Source organism: Tenrec ecaudatus, chromosome 4 (genome assembly GCF_050624435.1).
Source record: "Tenrec ecaudatus isolate mTenEca1 chromosome 4, mTenEca1.hap1, whole genome shotgun sequence".
In the NCBI taxonomy this organism is placed as follows: domain Eukaryota; kingdom Metazoa; phylum Chordata; class Mammalia; order Afrosoricida; family Tenrecidae; genus Tenrec; species Tenrec ecaudatus.
The window spans coordinates 55,497,869-55,516,471 of NC_134533.1; the positions used below are offsets into that span (position 1 = coordinate 55,497,869).

The 18,603-nt window shown below is 45.7% G+C and overlaps 1 protein-coding gene across 1 annotated transcript in view; it reads right to left on the reverse strand.

The window, feature by feature from the left end:
• INSC (INSC spindle orientation adaptor protein) overlaps positions 1–18,603 on the reverse strand; it is a 143,942-nt gene that overhangs the window by 94,075 nt on the left and 31,264 nt on the right. Inside the window, exons 2-4 of the mRNA XM_075548434.1 lie at positions 14,571–14,916; positions 12,659–12,711; positions 10,979–11,102 (exon numbers count right to left, since the gene is read on the reverse strand). Coding sequence (XP_075404549.1) covers positions 10,979–11,102; positions 12,659–12,711; positions 14,571–14,916 — 523 coding nt within the window. The remainder of the gene's footprint in view (positions 1–10,978; positions 11,103–12,658; positions 12,712–14,570; positions 14,917–18,603) is intronic.

Consider the following 18,603-nt stretch of genomic DNA (forward strand, 5'->3'; position numbering starts at 1 on the left):
TTTAATGATCTGACAACAGATCATTCTTTTAAATCAGTCCTCCTCTAAATTGGTGAAAGGCAGAGTTGGAAACCACTTGACTTGCAAAAGCATTTGTTGCCCAATCATTAGTCATTCATTCATTTTCTCAATTTCTGGGAATACTTCCAAAAGTACTTAACCAAAACTTATCAAAGGACTATCAATTACAACCATTACTCTTTCACTTGGAGCACCTTGGGTTACCCAAATCATTCAGAAAGAATTGGAAAAAATAAAAAGATTATTCATGTCATTGCCAATACAACTTTAAAAAATCTACCACTGTGTGCTCCAAGTATGTTTTATCAAAATCTTGAAACTACAGTGTTAGTTTATTCCACCTGTGGAAAATATACATCCTATAATTTGGCAAAAATAATTGACAAAGACAATTCTTTTAGGTAAGCCAACAGCCAAGTCAACTCCTTCTCAAGTAAGATCTAACTTCGTTTTTAATTAAGCACATGTTTTGATATATGTTTCAAGATGTGTTAAAAACCATCGACAAAGAATTACAGACATTACCTTTTATGGGTAATTACCAAAATCCGCCAATATTAAAATAATGTAGACTTAAATTAAGATGGGATTCAGTCATTTATTTTTTTATATACTGAAAAGCCAAGATAAAACAATTTCTTGAATTTTTAATACTGTAAACTAACCTGTAGCTCGAACTAGAATGTAATGATCCAGGGATCCGAGAGCAGGCAGTTTCCCTTCAGCACACAGTCGAGCCACGTCCTGAGCTCAGCTGTGCAGCTGGAGGGACAACTAAATAAGAGCCGAGAACAAAATTCAGAAACGATCCCATGAATTTCAGTAGCTGTCATGGTCAAACCTCACTGTGTATTTAAAGAAATAAAAATGCAATGCTGCTAAAATTAAATCCATCTAACTGCTGGCAATCCATCTCATCTTTTTAATAAGAAATACGAATTCATATAAATATTTCATAAAGCATCCTGACAAAATCATCTTTAGCTTCTTTCTTAAATGAGGTACACCAAATATGAAAAATAATCCTGTAAAACCATTACATGTGGATTTTGTCCAACATCGCTTGAAAAATGTGGTAGTTCTCGAAAACTTTCCAGTCGCATTTTGAAAGAATCGGAATCATTAACCTTTAGAATCTTTGGCTCTTCAAAGATACTTTTCCTTCCAGCTAATGGCATCCTGGGGATGGGAGGGTGTGAAAAATAGCTAAGAGAAAGAGCTTGCATTTAAATAGGTGCAAAAGAAGAAGGGGCTGTTTTGAGTATGTGATGGGTCTCACTGGTGCTCTCTCTGCTTCCATCTCTGGAGAATATCCTGAGAGACATTCTCAAATGGATGGTGTGAGCCATTTGAGAATAAATGGAGATGGAAAGGTTATGATCAACTAAAACCTTCCATAACTACCTCTACAACACATATATACACGCACAGCTCTATACTAAATTAAGAAAATCCCCAACAGTGGGCAAAACACAGAATTTCAAATGTCTCAAGAAACAGAAATATCGATCTAAATATAACATTTTTTTAATCCTGAAACTTAAGGGTTTTGATTGGTCTCCAGTCAGGACGCCACCATTGTTGGATTCTCTGATCCCGCCCAGGGCATGGTGGGGTAACTCGGTATGAAGGATTTAGGGTGCGTGAGGGGTGTCCTTTCTTTTCAAATGTAATAAAAGGGCTATCGTTGAATTATTCCTCAGGGTAAATTTTAGGGATGAAAGCAAAGGACAATTGAACATTTGGAAACTGATAGGTAAAAGCAAAGAGGTGCTCAAGTTTCTCCTGGGAAATCTAAGAAGCTAGGGACCAGGTTGGCCCCAGTCTCTTCCTGAAATGCCAGTCATCACAGCCTGCCGTGGGGCTCATGAGCCTTCTTGAGACCTGGGGATTGAGAAGTGTTGAATGTACTGTGGGTGGGGGTGTAAATCCAGCTAGCCTCACTACTTTGAAAAACAATGATAATATGCCAAATAATTTAGAAAAGAGAGAGAGATTATTTTCTCCCATATAGGGATCCTAGTGGCGTGGTGGTTAGAGAGAGGACAGCGTGTGACCCGCAGGGTTCACAGTTTGAAACCACCAGCTGTGCTCCATGGAAGAAAGACAGGACTTTCTACTCCAGTATGCAGTTTCAGTGTGTTCTCAGGTCAGGCGCAGGCGCAGTGCTCTCCCGCCCCGTAGAGTCGCTAGGAGTGGCCAAGGACTCAGTGGCAGGGAGTTTGTTTTGTTGTTTGATGGTGACTACAGCGCCACAATTCAGCTATAGTGGCTGCTTCCCCAGGTGCCAGGGAAGGTCACAAGTCCTTGAGGACTACAAGCAACTGAAGAAAATTACTGACATCTTGCTGAGACTGTAATCAGGATAGGATCCCCCATCCAACCTCTCTTTCTGATACAAATGAGCGTCTATTCAAGCCTTTGATCGCCAAACTACAGAGACCTTGGTCCAAATGTTGCCTGGAATCCTGGTGGCAGCCACTGACCAGTCACTTTCTGTAGAGGCTGTCCTTGAGTCATCTAATCAACTTGACTCAAAGTTAACAGACTCAGACCTCCCACAAGGGACCTACCGTATATACTCGTGTATATTTTTGTGCTGAAAAACTGGGGTTCGGCTTATACACAGGTCAGTGGTACCCCAGCATGGTGTAACATCTCGCAGGTGATTGCCATTCCTCCGCTGTTCATTCAAAGCCGCTGACATTGTAGGGCTTTGAATGTTTCTTTACTCACATCTAACCAATCAGAGCCGTCCTATGACTTGGACGGCTACGATTCGCAGAAGCACCCGTAGTGATTCATTTACGCCGGCAGCTGAACTGGTCAGGATGTGTCTGTGGCTGCGCTCCGTCTCTCCCCTCTGGTCTCTGTGTTAATTCACATCCTGCATTTCCCACCCTAGGCTTATACTCGAGTCAATCAGTTTTTCTGGTTTCCCAGGTAATAATTAGGTACCTCGGCTTATACTCGGGTCAGCTTATATTCGAGTATATACGGTAGGCTGTCATTACAGGAGCCAATCGCCAGGTCTTGCTCCTATAGTTAAAGAGTGGATTCGAACCACTGATCTTTCAGTTACCAGCCAAGTACTTCACTATTGCACCACCTGAATGGACTCCAGAACATAGGGGCAGCACTGTCTATCTGATGGATGAACTCTTCAGACCCTCCTAAGTATGCTCAAGAAAGACAAGCACAAGCTGTGAAGTGCCGAGGGAATCACTGCCAGTGCTACAGAGTCAGCCCGGCTCCACGGGGACATGAGAATGAGATCGCCCAGCTCTCCTCCTGAAATGAGCAGTGTAAGAAAATGGAAGAGAAGTGCATTAGCCTAACAATTTGTAACTCAGAATTGTTCTAAGAGTAAGGGGGTTTAATTATGTTTTATTTTTTCTTAATTGTTCTCCCTGTGAACTGTAAAATGGGATAGGGTCCATATTAAAAGGTTATACATTGTTTGCATTTCCCATCTGCATGATCCCTAGCCTGCCACATTAACTCACTGCGTCTCTGATCCCCTGTTTTGGATAACATGGTTGAACAAATTCTGAGAATGAGAAACAGAACAGGAAGCAAATGCTCAGAGCGGTGAGAAGTAGCCTGAAATCCAAACCAAACACACTACCACGGAGTTGATTCCAATTCATATAGACTTTAGAAGACAGAGTAGACTTGCCCGCTGGGTTTTCTGAGATGATAAATCTTTACGGGAGCAGAAAGCCTCATCTTTCTCCAGCAGAGTGGCTGGTGGGTCTGAACTGCTGACCTTGGAGACCATTTAATGAATAGAATATGATAAGTCATTTCAATGCCTTCGGAGAGTGATGTTTTCAATTGTCCACTGTGACTGCAGAAGAACTCACAGAGGAATTGTTATTGCTTCTGTGAGATGCCGCTGACTTGCTTTTGACTTAGGGAGAGTGCGTGTGGTGGAGTAGAATGACCCACTGGGTTTCCTAGACTCTGGTCTTTCACTGGAATCGGTCTCCAGGTCTTTCCTCTGCAGAGCCCCTGGAGGGGTTCAAACGGCCAGCCTTCTGGTTAGGAGCCGTGCACGTAAGCAGGGGACCACCAGGGCTCCTTTCACAAAGGCGTGGGGATGACTGTTTAGAGGAATGGCTTCCTGAAGATGGAAAGGACCCTCACAGATTACTGACTTCTTCCCCCAGAGTGCACAGCCACCCCTGCCTGACCACAAGCCTCGTGCAGAAGGCCAATTAAGATAAGAAGACAAGAATTATGGAGCAGTGAAGGATAACATGGCATCTCCACTCCTCCTGTTTCCATGGATAGGATTTCAGTCTGCTAGTCCCTTCTCAGTGCTTCTGACCCTGTGGGACAGAGTGAAGCTGTTTCCCAGGGCTCCCTGGTCTGTAATCTTGGCAGGAGCAAGTGGCCAGATCTTTTCTGCTGTGGAGCTTCTGGTAGGTTTGAATGGCCAACCTTTCTGTTAGTCATCCAGGTCTTATTTGCAACACCAAGGATGCTTGCTGTGGGGTTAAAGGTGAATTGCCTGATTGGTGAATTTGGAAGAAGAAACAGTATGCTCAGCTTAGTTAGTCCCTTTTTCTCTTATTTTAGAGTGGGGTCCCCCTGGTTCATCCTCTGTTGTGGAAATGAGCCCTGAGTTTTCCAGCTCTGGCTGAGACAAGGAGAGGAAATTTCATTGGGAAAACCAGTTTTAACAAGTTCATTTAGGCACATAGTCAAAATGGTGGTCCTCATAAATGAGATTTTAAATAAAAACTGATGGAATGAGATGAGTGAGTACAACATCCACCCACAAGAAGTCATCAAGGATTCAGAGATACAGGCGAGCCAATGCACTCAACAGAGCAAACCTCTAGAAGTAGCCTTTAAGTAAATCAGGTTTCGTACATTAGGTTTTTTCCTGTCACCTCCCACCAGAGCTAAACTTGTGTTACTAGAAAGACAACTACCATGGATCATTAATTTCCAACTAATGGTTCCTAACATGTAAACCTTAATTTTTCCTTCCCCAACACATATTAAATAATCTTAATTATCAATGAACTGGATGATGGAGAAAGCTTGTATTTAGTTTCTCTTAAAATAGAGCAGGATAGGGAGAGGGGCGCAGCTGATCAAAGCACACGGGAGCAAACAAAGAGGGAAGGAGGGAGAGTAGAACACATCCTGGTCCACCAAGCCCTGAGGACGATATTCCTGCTCAGAGCAGCTAATTCACAGAGAGGAATATAGGGGGGACAGCACCACCACAAGACACGATATCCCTCACTGACCCATAGTGTCTTGATGGACAACACTGGAGGCACAGTGTGGGGATTGTACTCAATCTGACCCCACCACCCTGGGGCAAAACACTAAGCACGGGCAACAGAGCAGCAAGGGGAGCAAAGCAATGAAGTTCCCGGGGAATATAAAAATAGACTTTGGGGTCAAGGTGTGGCATCCCATCCATCTCAACCAGAAAACACTCCTAAAGGTCAACAAACAGACCTGGAACTATTTATAGGCTTTTATTTTTGTTGTTGTTTGTTTTGTTGTTTTGTTTTGCTCTGTCTTTTTTGTGTGCTTATTATTGTCTCTGAATGTCTATCTAGATAAGACAGGCAGGATAAACAATCCTGGGGAGAAAACAATGGGACCAATGGTTCCAGGTCCTGGGTCAGGGGAACACAGGCAAGGGGGAGGCAGGGGAAAGGAAGTGGGTGTTAACAAACCCAGGGACAAGGAAACAAGTGATCCAAAATCAATGGCGAGGAGGGTGTAGGAGGCCTGGTAGGGCTTGATCAGTGCAAAGTAACCAAGAGGAATCACTGAAACTCAAATGAAGGCCAAACACAATAGTGGGACAAGAGGAAAGTAAAAGTAATTAGAAGAAAGAACTAGGAGGCAAAGGGCACTTATAGAGGTCTAAATACAGGCATGTACTTATGTAAATATGTAACAATAGGGAAATAGATCTATGTACATATGTTTACATGTTAAGTTTTAAGGTAGCAGATGGACATTGGGCCTCTTCAAGTACTCCCTCAATGCAAGAACACTTTGTCCTAATAACCTGGCATTCCATAATGCTCACCTTCCCAACATGATCTCTGAAGACAAAATGGGTGCATAAGCAAAGGTGGTAAAGAAAGCAGATGGTGCCCAGCTATCAAAGATATAGCATCTGGGGTCTTAAAGTCTTGAAGATAAACAAGTGACCATCTAGCTGAGAAGGAAAAAAGTCCATATGGCAGAAGCACACCAGCCTGTGTGATCATGAGGTGTCGATGGGATCAGGTATCATGCATCAAAGATCCAGACCAAAAAATCACATCAATGTGAATGAGGAAGAGGACAGAGTGAAGACCCAAAGCCCATCTATAGACAATTGGACATCCCCTTACAGAAGGGTCACAAGGAAGAAAAGAGCCAGTCAGGGTACAGTATAGCACTGATGAAACATACAATTTTCCTCTAGTTTTTTAATGCTTCCTCCCCCAACACCCCTGCTATCATGATCCCAATTCTACCTTACAAATCTGGCAAGACCAGAGCATGTACCTTGGTACAGATAAGAGATGGAAACACAGGGAATCCAGGACAGACAGAAACACCCTTCAGGACCAATGATGAGAGTAGCAACACTAGGAAAGTAAGGGGGGAGAGAGGGGAAACCTGTCACAATGATCTACATATAACCTCCTCCCAAGGGGATGGACAACAGAAAAATGGGTGAAGGGAGACACCGGTCAGTGTCAAACATGAAAAATAACAATAATTTATAAATTATCAAGGGCTCAAGAGGGGGGAGGGAGGGGAAGAGAGGGAAATGAGGAGCTGATATCAAGGGCTCAAGTAGAAAGAAAATGTTTTGAGAATGATGATAGCAACAAATGTACAAATTTGCTTGACACAGTGGATGTATGGATGGTGATAAGAGCATACTAGCCTCAAATAAAATGATTTTTAAAAATCAGAGCAGAGTTCTAATGAATACATCAGTTGGCTCAATCATGAGCGAACCACAAATTACTCAAGTGTAGCACATTTAATTCACGCAACAGCTCATGGAGAAAACGAAATAGAGGATCAAAGATGTTAACTAACTTACCCGTTTTGGGTTTACGTAACCAATACGTTTCACAGCCGGATATAAAGCCTACTCCATGCCAAGATTGCACTCTCAGTCCAAAACCCCACAATGATCACACTCATCAAATAGCATATGCTCAAGATTGGAAGAAACCTTATAAGTGGTTCAGTCCAGCATCTATCCCCTGTCTATATCAGCTCAGCCATGGTCCGTCCCTAAGGTAAGCCCATCCATTGCTAGGCAGCCCTGTTGTTTCATAAACTTCTTTTTATATGAAATTGCTCATAGATTTGTTCCATTCCCCTAAATCTGTCTTCCCTTGGGGGTGATCCAAAGCACAAACTCTTGGCTATACCAGAGTGAGGGTCCCCTAGATTAAACTCCTGCTTTTCCAACTGTTTCCCCACACATCTTGATCTTCATTCCCCTTCGCATTCTCCTGGGAACCCCTTGGGAGCACAACCATTGTCAACAGATACTCTGAGGCCTGGAACTGGATATAATATTCCATCAGGTTCAAACCAGAAGATTGTCACAGCCCTGTTATACCCATTGTTCTATTATTTATACTTTGAGTGGAGAGACAGCATTTTTCTCCGTTACAATCTATACACAGTTCTCTAGTGCTAAAGAGTGTTTCCCAATTACATTGCCTGAAACACCAGCATCCCAGAACATCTGAGTAGATGGTTGAATAATAAAAGAAGATGGTGATCATGTACATTTGGAAATCACTGCTTATTATTTATTCATAGCATTCTGACTGTGTCTACTCTGTATTGTATACCATTCTAGGCACCAGAGATATGTCTATGAACAAAAGAAACAAAACCTCCTTCCCGATAGAAGCTCACAGTCATCCAAGAAATATCAGGAGGATGGAAGGAGCATTTGGAAGGTTTGCCATGTAGACAGGCACACCTAGGAGAAGTTTTGATGCAAAGAAATTGACTCCATTTCACTTTTGTCAAGATAGTTCAAGTACAGGATCCTATCCCCTCACAGAGGGAACTAGGGGAGGAGATGAGTCAGTCAGGGTGCGATATAGCACCGATGAAGAATACAGCTTTCCTCCAGTTCCTAAATGCTTCCTCCCTCCCCCCACTACCATGATCCGAATTCTACCTTGCAAGTCTGGATAGAGCAGAGGTTGTACACTGGTGCAGACAGGAGCTGGAGGCACAGGGAATCCAGGGTGGATGATACCTTCAGGACCAGGGGTGTGAGGGGTGATACTGAGAGGGTAGAGGGTGAGTAGGTTGGAAAGACGGAACCGATTATAAGGATCTACATGTAACCTCCTCCCTGGGGGATGGACAACAGAAAAAGGGGTGAAGGGAGACGCCGGACAGGGCAAGATATGAAATAATAATAATTTATATATTATCAAGGGCTCATGAGGGAGGTGGGAGCGGGGAGGGAGGGGAAAAAAGAGGACTTGATGCAAAGGGCTTAAGTGGAGAGCAAATGCTTTGAAAATGATTAGGGCAAAGAATGTACAGATGTGCTTTATACAATTGATGTATGTAAGGATTGTGATAAGAGTTGTATGAGTCCCTAATAAAATGTTAAAAAAAATACAGGATCCTAGTATAATGATTAACACCCTAAAGAACGGAGTTGGGAGAAGCACCATTGTAGGAAACACGCAGCACTGAACACAATGACCCAGTCGATCTCCCTCTTATGTGCCCCCTGCCCTGCGTGGACTCTTCCTAATACAAAAGGAAGCTAAAGGTCAGACAAGAAATATTAGGAGCATGACAAACCCCACCCCTATCCCCACAGCAAGGTTTCAAGGACATCATGCTGGGTGAGAGGGGAGATGGTATGGGAACAGTAGTGTTCAGAAGATACCAACTATGCAGAGAAATATGGAGCAGAACTCTGCTGCCCCTAACAGCGAAGGGAGGTCAACCCGGGACCACATTCTAATAAAAGAGATACAGCATTGAAAGTAGCTCAGCTCAGCTCCCAGACCCAGGTGAAATAAGCAGGTGACCAGCCCTGGGGATGGGCACAAGGTAGCCTAAAAAACAGAACCAGAAATGCTGCTCAGAACAAGATCAGAATAATGAAATACCAGAATGGGCTGAGTGCCCCTTTAACTGAGCCTGCTATTTCCAGGCAAGTCAACACCACAAGAGCATAAGCAACAGCAGCTGGTACCAATGTCCACACTCAAACCCCTCCAGGCCCCACCACTGACTTCATTATCCTGTGCTCATCGCTCCCTTGATGGCTTCACTGATTTTGGTCCCCTGGTTCATGAAGCCTCTCTGGGACTTGATGGTCCTGTTCAGGGCAGTGTCCCAGCCTGAGCCACCACCTGCCTGGCATGTGATGATCAGCCCCTTTGCTCACCAGCATTAAGTACAGCTCTGGGCCATCTCTTCCCCCATCTCAGACTCCCCAGGCAGGGAGAGGTGCCTTTGCCAGTACTTCTAGGAATGGGAACACGAGAGTGTGTGGGGCTAGCCACACTAACATGGGGTGCAGGCTCTGAGGGACCAGGGAGCATGGACCAGGCAGGGCCAGCAGGTGAGCCAGGCCGAAACGGCCTGTTCCCTGTGACAACTGATGGGACATGAAGGAAAGAGAAGAAACAAGCTCAGTAGAGGCTGAGTTATGGGAAGTGAATCGTTATTTGTGGAAGGCTTCTATTTGGTGGTGGGAAAAGAACGGCAAATATGCAGCACAATATTTCTGGAACTATAAATAACGGGCAAAGTCCTTTCATAATGAAAACCGTATGGCATCAGCTTTGCTGGGAGACATTTAAAATAGAAAAGGTCAAGGGAAGGAAAGAACATGTATTGAACCCATATGATGTGCCCAGCACCCTCCACATGTGGTTTGCTTCGTCCTCTCCCTTCTGGTGGGGCAAGTTCTTTGGGTTCTAGACAAGGAACATGATGTGCAAGAAGGTGAGGAGCTGGGCCAAGGTCCCACGAGAACCACAGTTTCAAACAGATCTGCTAGACCCTGTTGTCCATGGGGTTACAGTCTCAAAAACACGTGATGCTGAAATCCTAGGTCCTGTACCCATGCATATGACCCTGTACAGAAAGAGATTTCTCTTTGGTTATGCGCATGAGGTTGTTTCAGAGTAGGGTGGGGCCTACACCTAGTGGCTGCTGAGTGGTGTCTTACAAAGGGGAGGGCAGAGACGCACTCAGAGGAGAGAGGCTGAGTGGGGATGGGCACAGATGCATCGATCAGCCACAAAGGAAGGTCAAGGATGTTGATAGTCACCAGAAGCCAGGAGAGTATAACCATAGGATGCACCGACAGCTCCAAGACTGTGGTTTCGACTCCAGGACGATGAGAAGATACATTTCTGTTCTTGGAAGCCACTGCCTTGGTGCTAGTTTGTCATAACAGCACCAGGAAGTTCACTAAGGCCCCAAGGCCCTCGCTCTTTCTGGGAATCAAGGCCCCAAGGCCCTCGCTCTTTCTGGGACTAGACAAGACAACTTTCTAGAGACTTCTCCCTTGCCAAGAGTTTCGAGTTGGCTTATCCTCGTGCCTTAAGGCTTTCAGGTTAGCAAGGACCAGTGGTGGGCTAGAACAATTACTCAAAAGAGAAACTCTCCAGTGGTGGAAACAACCCCAGAAGAGAAATCACTGGGAGACCCTGGGTTCTGCCACAGCCTTGCTGTGTGACCTTTTCGAAGTCTTTCCTTTCTGGGCCCCAGTTCTCCTAGATGGAAAATGCAGAGTTGGGCTAGATGCTCTGGAAGCCCAAGCCTAGCAAGGACAATCCAGTTTCCCAGGGGCTAGGGTCAGCACCGGTGGCTGAGGAGGATGATATCCAAGAACAAACTCTCCACCCCCTCTGCCCACCACCCCCAGTGGCCACACATGCAACCCTGTCCCTGCACTGACCTGCACCTCCCTGGTCAGGGCCAGCTCCAGCAACTGGCCAAAATGCTGGCCCAGTGTGCTCAAGGTCTCACTCACGCAGGCCTTCATTGACTTCAGGACATGCTCGTTCTCCACCTGGAGGCACCTGGGGAGCAGAAACCATCAGGTAGTGGCCAGATGGGAAACTGGGCAACCCAGACCCTTTCAGCGGCAAAACCTGGTTCTGTGCCAGTTCTAGGGCATGATGAAACTGGTGTCGGGGGCAGGAGGGAGAGACATCAACTTCAGGGAAGAGAAAGTATTCTAGCGATGGCCTGTCCCCTGGCCCTGAGGCAAGGGCTGACCGTCCATATCACTGGGGAGACAGGTTATCAGCTAGTGGCTGACTGGTGGCTGAATCCACGCTCTGACCTCTCTCAGCAAATCTGCCATCACTGCCGCCAGGCTCCATCTTCTCAGAGATGTTAGGGGTGGGGCAATGGGGGATGGGAAGGAGGGGTGCTGGGTGCTGGAGGCTCAGGTATGTGACAATGCCTGAGACCCCTTAAAATGGTGGTCTACAATGAGTGGAGGGCAGTCTCGAGCACTTGATCCCCAGACAGGAAAAAGGCCTGAGAATGGTCCATGCCAGGAGGCCAAGCACCACTGTTGCCCATGGAGATGAGGTGTTCCAAGACTTCCTCCAGGATGTGGGAGCTGGGGAAGGCCAGGAGAGGACATCACAGACCTGGGTGTGTCTGCATGTGCTGGTGAGCATGTGTATGTGTCTCAGTGGAAGTAAATGCTTGTTAATATGTGAGACGTGCATGAGCAGGTACTCCTGTGAGGATGTGTTCATAGTCTGTATTTGAGCAAGTGAGTGTTGATAAGCAGTTGTGCCTGTGTATGTGTTTAAGGATTGAGTCTCTGCTTGGACCTTGCCTTGACTCTGAGAATAAGAGAAGCTTTTTAGAGCTGTGGGTCCTGATGGTATAGTGATTACTCATTGTGTTGCTAACTGCAAGATCGGCAGTTTGAAACTACCAGCCGCTCCAAGGGAGAAAAATGAGGCTTTCTATTTCTGTCTCAGAAGCCCACTGGGACAGTTCCACCCTCTTCCTATAGGTAGAACTTGGATAAAGTTGATGTGACCCCTCTAGGGTCACTTTGAGTCGGACTACACTGGATGGCAGTGAGTTTTGTTTTGCTTCTACTTTTGCTTTGTTTGTTTGTTTGCTTGTTTTTCAAAGCTGTAGGAAGCCTTATACTTATCGACTCCACAAAACCCCTCTTTTTTCCTATGTCCAGGCATCTCTTTGTCTTTTACCTTATTCCTAGAAGTACAAATGGGCACTGAAAATTCCAGGGAGGCATTCAGAGCTGCTGATGCAAGTCAGCAAAAGGAAAATGACCACCTGGCTGCCAACCACACCCCCTCTCAAATCCCCCTTCCCCATCGCTGACTCCCACTCCCACCCAGTGGTTGGCTGCTCACCCGCTAGCTGCAAAGTAGGCAGTTCAAACCCACCAGCCACTCCTTGAGAGAAAAATGCATCAGTCTGATTCTATAAACATGCACTGCCTTGGAGACCCTAAGGAGCAGTCTATCCTGAGTTGGGGCAGTCCAGTCTATGCATTGGAATTGCCTCAACGGCACAGAAGGGAACAGACAGACCCTTGTCCTGTCCGAAAATGGGCTAGCAGAACAAGGTTCAGACTTACCTCTCTGTGACCGCAGACAGCTCTGAACATTTCTCCATCAGCAACTTCTCAACCTGTAGAAACACACGTCAACTTTATCCAAGTCAAGCAGCCTTTACTGACCTGTGTGCCCTGGGAAACTCTGGGGCATAAAGATGTAGAATCATGTCATCTGCCATGGGGACAGACACACAATGTATGCCTGTGTCATATGAGGGAAAAAGAGAGTGTGGTCAGCTGCCTGAGAAACACAAGAAATAAATGAAAGGAGCCATTAGTTCTCCTCTGGGACTTGAGAAGGTTCAGAGAAGACGGGGCATTTGAGCTGGGCTTCAAAGAGTGAGTGGAAATGTACTGTCTGCAGAGTGGAGGGTGGAAAAGTCTCAGGCAAAGAGTAAAGAACTAATGGTAAGACTCTCACACCAAAGGGAAGAGACTTTGGAAGTTATTACCATGCGGGGAGGCAAGGGGGGAAGGAGGTTTGACAGGGACTCCCTTGGATGCAAAGGAGGAGAGTCAGCTGCAAGAGGCAGAAGAGAAATCAAAGGAGAGAGGTGGGGTAAGCGATGCAGTGGGATTGTTAAGTGATTTAAACTGTTGAATATAAAATTGATCATCTGAAATGTAAAACTCCCACCTCCTTCATAATTCTTATTAATGACTTATAAAAGTGAATGTCAAAGAAAAATAGAAATTATGAAAGAGGATGTAAATGGTTCGTGGAGACTTCGGGCTTGAGAAAAAGACTCGGAGACAGGAGCATGGAATCAGCAAAAGGCTGAGGGTAAATACCATCCACTCCATAACTTTGAGCCAAGTGACTAAGGCTCTCTGAGCCTCTGTGTCCTCACCTATAAAATGAGATTAGGATAATAAGACTGGCTTCTGTGGTCACTCAACCTTTACAGATGTTTTATATGTAAGAATACAGAGTTATGACAAATGTACTGAATGCACACCATTATACTCAAGAAGTCAGGTTGGCGTGGGAGTTATGTACATGAGGGCTAATCAAAAGGCTGGGCTCACAGCCCCTCTACAGGTGGAAGATGTGGTCGTCTGCTTTCATAAAGATTGTAGCCCTGAAAACCCTGTGGGGGTGGTTCTACTCCGTCCTATAAGGCTGCTATGGATGGAAGCCAACTTGCTAGCAATGGGCGTGATACCCATGAGGATAATGGACCTGGAGCACAGAAACGTATCAAGGTCCCAGGGCAGAGCTGGTATTTGAACCTGGGCAGCCTGGCATGCAAGCCAGAGTACTTAGTAACCATTGCACAGATTCACAGTGATGATGCTGCCTCACCAGCCACGCAGGTTCAATGAGACGTGTGTAAGAACACCTAGAACAATGCCTGCCTAGCACACCCCTCAAACTCAGTGCTAGAGAGTTGATTCCGACCCAAAGGGACCCTATAGGACCGAGTTAAACTGACCCTGTGGGTTTCCAAAGCTGTAGCTCTTTACAGGAGCAGAAAGCCCCGTCCTTCTCCTGCAGAGCAGTTGGTGATTTTGAACTGCTGACCTAGAAGTTAACAGCTCAACATATAACTCATGACACCACTAGGGCTCCTGCCTAGAGCACAGTGAACTGAGAGAGAGAGAGAGAGAGAGAGAGAGAGAGAGAGAGAGAGAGAGAGAGAGAGAGAGAGAGAGAGAGAGAGAGAGAGGCTGTTGAGTTGACCCTGATTCCTGGCGGCCCCGTGTGTGAGAGAGTAAAATTGTAAGCTGTCGCCATTGGGGGATTCGAACTTCCATTTTTTAGTTAGCAAATAGGCAAGTTAACCTTTTGCGCTAGCCAAAGACTCCTTAGCACACAGTAGGTTCTCAGCCAAGGTCTGTCCGGTCTCCTTTGCCCACTGTGGTAAAAGAGAAGCCAAAGGCACAATCCCAAAGCCTCCCATCCCTTGCCCCCACCCCGGAGGGCGCTGACCTGGCCCATCTCCTGCGATGAGCTCCTGCTGACTGCGCTGTACTCGCTGACCATGGAGCGCGCATGGCAGGTGAGGCGCACGCTCATGCTGTGCACTCTTGCCCAGCGGTCCTGAGCCAGCTTCTGCCCGATCCGGCGCAGCTCGGTGCTGATGACCCAGCCCCGCTTGAGGAGCAGCTGCAGAGGGTCCCCTGGGCTGGGGCCGCCTGCCAAGATAAGATCACCCTGCACATCCTCCTCCAGGCTGATGGGCTTCGCCTGCAGGACACACATGCATTCGCACTCTGTCATGAGCTTCAGATCCTCCATCCAGCGCTGGACCGAATCCACCTGCATCAGGTGCAGCCTGCAATCAGAAGAGAGAGCAGGACAGCTAACACATGTTCCCATTCAAAGCCGTCTTACATTTACTTGGCACCTACTATGGGCTGGGCCCTGCAGCTCTGCTTCCCACACCTTAATTTTCCAAATCATTTCTCATTATCCCCAGCTTAATGAACAGATAAATAAGCCATGAGGTCTAATGGGGTCCCAGATAACCTTAAAGCACAGGGAAAGCACAAATAGCTGTTAGCTGTATGATCAAATAAAGTTACATTGTTAAGTGGACTTTAACACAGCCACAAGGTTAAACATGTTGCATTTACTTAAAAGAATGATTTCAAAAAGTTCATAACCAAGAAAAACATGTGCCAAAGAAAATAAACAGAGGGGAAACAGAGTGCAATAATGTCACCACAATATTATTATAATCCTGTTGGGAATAAATATTCCTAAATAATATTTAAAAGAAAAAACGTGAAAATGTTAACAGTTCATATGGGTGGCAGAACTAAAGACTTTTTCATTCTCTTTTCAACTTTCTCCTATTTTCCAAGTGTTCTTGAGTGAGCATGCCTATGACTTTAGTAACGAAGCAAACCTAATTCATTTTCATACGACAGCATGAGTCTTGGGGCCTAGTCGAAGAACATTCACCCTACAGTGCACGCAGGCAAATGGAATTCAGCAGCATCTGTTCCCGAAAGAAGCCACTGAGCATGTGTAGAGTGCTTTGTAGTGAGTGCCATCTCTGTGCCAATCACTTTGGGAGAAGTGGGCATGAAGATGTCAAGCCTGCAATCGTCTTTAACCAGCCGAGACCAACTGACAAGAAGCGAACAAAACCGTTTCAGATGCCAGGATCTTTTCAAGAGTCCACCAGAACTAGCCCAATGTGCAGGTCATCCCTAAAGGCCAAGTTCAGTCTAACAGCCTTCTCCCTGGTCTTTCTGTGGCTGACCATACCTGCCTCCAAGCCATTCTCCCTCTGTCACCATTTTATCCATTCTACAAATATACATTCCGCACCTACTATGTGCCAAGGGCTGGTCTCACCTCTGAGCTGTAGCAACAAACAAAATAGATAAAAGAGCCAGTTTTCAAAGTAATTTCCAAAATAAATAAGCGAGGTGTCTGATATGTTGGGGGAGTGGGACGTGCCAGGAAGAAACGAAGAGGAAAGGCCAGGGAGGGCTGGAGAGAGTGTTGGTCGGAATCGCAATCTAAAGTAAGTGGACCTGAGAGGGTTCCTGAGAAAGGGTATTTTGAGCAGAGACTTGAAGGACATGAGAGAGGGTATCATGGGATACCAGGGCACATTGTTCCATGGAAATCAAGTGCAGCAAAGGCAAAGGGAGAGTCCCTCAGATACGTGAGGACCAGCAGCATTCCAGAATAGCAGAAGCAGAGTGAGCCGGGCATCTCAAGGGCTGTAGGAAAGGAAGTTAGCGCAGTAGGGGGCCAGCTCCTCTAGGTCTGTGTAGACCACAGTGAGGGCTTAGTTCTAATTCTGATTATGGAAAACCAAGGAGGGGACAAAGCATCCAGGGGAAAGGAAGTTACAAAGACCTGCTCCAATTCCCATGACTAGAATCACATCTTCGTTTTAGTGGATTTTAAGGACAAAAGGCAAGATTTCCTGAAAGGTGCAACTATTTGGTTGTAAGTTTTTCTAATGTAATTTTCAAAGGCCAGGCTTATAATGTACAAGCACCAAAGCTGGATGTGTGATTTCTTATAGGATACAATATTTGAATTGTTGAAAACAAAAACTCACCAATGACCTTTTTCTCCTTGCTTCTAGAAAGTAGCTATATTTCATGAAGAATTTGAGCACATACACACATATTCCCCACCATAATATATGTACACACAGGTCCATATTAAACACACATATGTATACACATAATGTCACCTAAAATCACCGCCCTGTTGCCCATTCTAATGTTCCAAACTCACAGACCCACACTTGTGTTGAACTTTACATCAGGAAGATCATACAAAGGGCTTCAAAATGTTCATAAGAAAATGGAATTTTCCGTGTATCCTTTGAAGCCTTGTATCCCAAAAGCTCCTCGGTAACAGACGGTGTATGCACCTCTACCTTTTTACCTCTCCCTTCACCTCTGCTCCTCGGGCTCTGGGGAGGCCCTTACTAACCTACTGAGTGCCATTCCTCAGATGTCTGCATCCTCATACATCCTTCCGAAGACTGTCATTCAATCACAGCAACGCTGGTAGGATTTCCTAACCCATTGCTTGACTTATCAAAGTGGCCCAAAGCTACATACCCTTTGCTGCATTTTCATTTTCTCATTCAATGTGGAAATCCCTCCAAGTCATCCAGTAGAGTCCTAAAACACTCTTTATAATTTCTGAAAAACCTTCCACGTGCAGATATCTAGCACAGTATGAAACCCTTGTCCCATGATAGGCTCTGGCTTAGTTCTTTTTTTTTTTTTTTTTTTCGGGTGCAACATTGTTTATTTATTTATTTTTTTTTTAAATTTTTTTATTTTAACAATATATTGGGGCTGATACAATTCTTTTCACAGTTCATACATATACATACATCAATTGTATAAAGCACATCTGTACAGTCTTTGCCCTAATCATTTTTTTCTCTTTTCTTCTTTTACATTTTATTAGGGACTCAAACAACTCTTACCACAATCCATACATATACATACATCAATTGTATAAAGCACATCCATACATTCCCTGCCCCAATCATTCTCAAGGCATTTGCTCTCCACTTAAGCCCCTTGCATCAGGTCCTCTTTTTTTTTCCCCCTCCCTCCCCATTCCCCCCTCCCTCATATGCCCTTGGTAATTTATACATCGTTATTTTGTCATATCTTGCCCTATCCGGAGTCTCCCTTCCCCCCTTCTCTGCTGTCCCTCTCCCAGGGAAGAGGTAACATGTGGATCCTTGTAATCAGTTCCCCCTTTCCAACCCACTCACCCTCCACTCTCCCAGCATCGTCCCTCACACCCTTGGTCCTGAAGGTATCATCCACCCTGGATTCCCTGTACCTCCAACCCTCATATGTACCAGTGTACAGCCTCTGTCCTATCCAGCCCTGCAAGGTAGAATTCGGATCATGGTAGTTGGGGGGAGGAAGCATCCAGGATCTGGGGGAAAGCTGTGTTCTTCATCGATACTACTGGCTTAGTTCTTAGTCATGACAAGTTCAATCCAACATAAGCATCAGTATGTATTCTCTTAATATGTGTATACAGATCAGTACTTAAATCCAATGGATCGCTGGCTAGGCATAGATCTGCGAGTCAACAGCTGTCTCTGTAGTGGAACTCATTCCATTGCCAGGCTCGCCATTACTCCAACAGTGTATGCGAGCTGTTTAGCCAGATGTTAACTTGTGTTGCTCCTCTGTTTGACTACTTCAGTGGCCCTTCTCCCCGGGTTCATTTCCCCTCAGGCCAGTCAAACTCCTGAGGATGGGAAGCAATGGACCCCGTGAGCTGATCCCTGACACTCTTCCCACCTGCCTTCCTTTCTCATCCTTCCCTCATCGTAACGACCCCACCACAGCAGACTCCCCACACCACAGGTGCACTCAGCCGCCCTATTTCCCAAACACCATGCGTATTCGGCATCCCCATGCCTCACTCTCAGACTGAAGTCGACCACCTGATGGCCTCCTGATGGACAACTGAACAAACTTGCCTCATCCCGCAGCATCCTCAC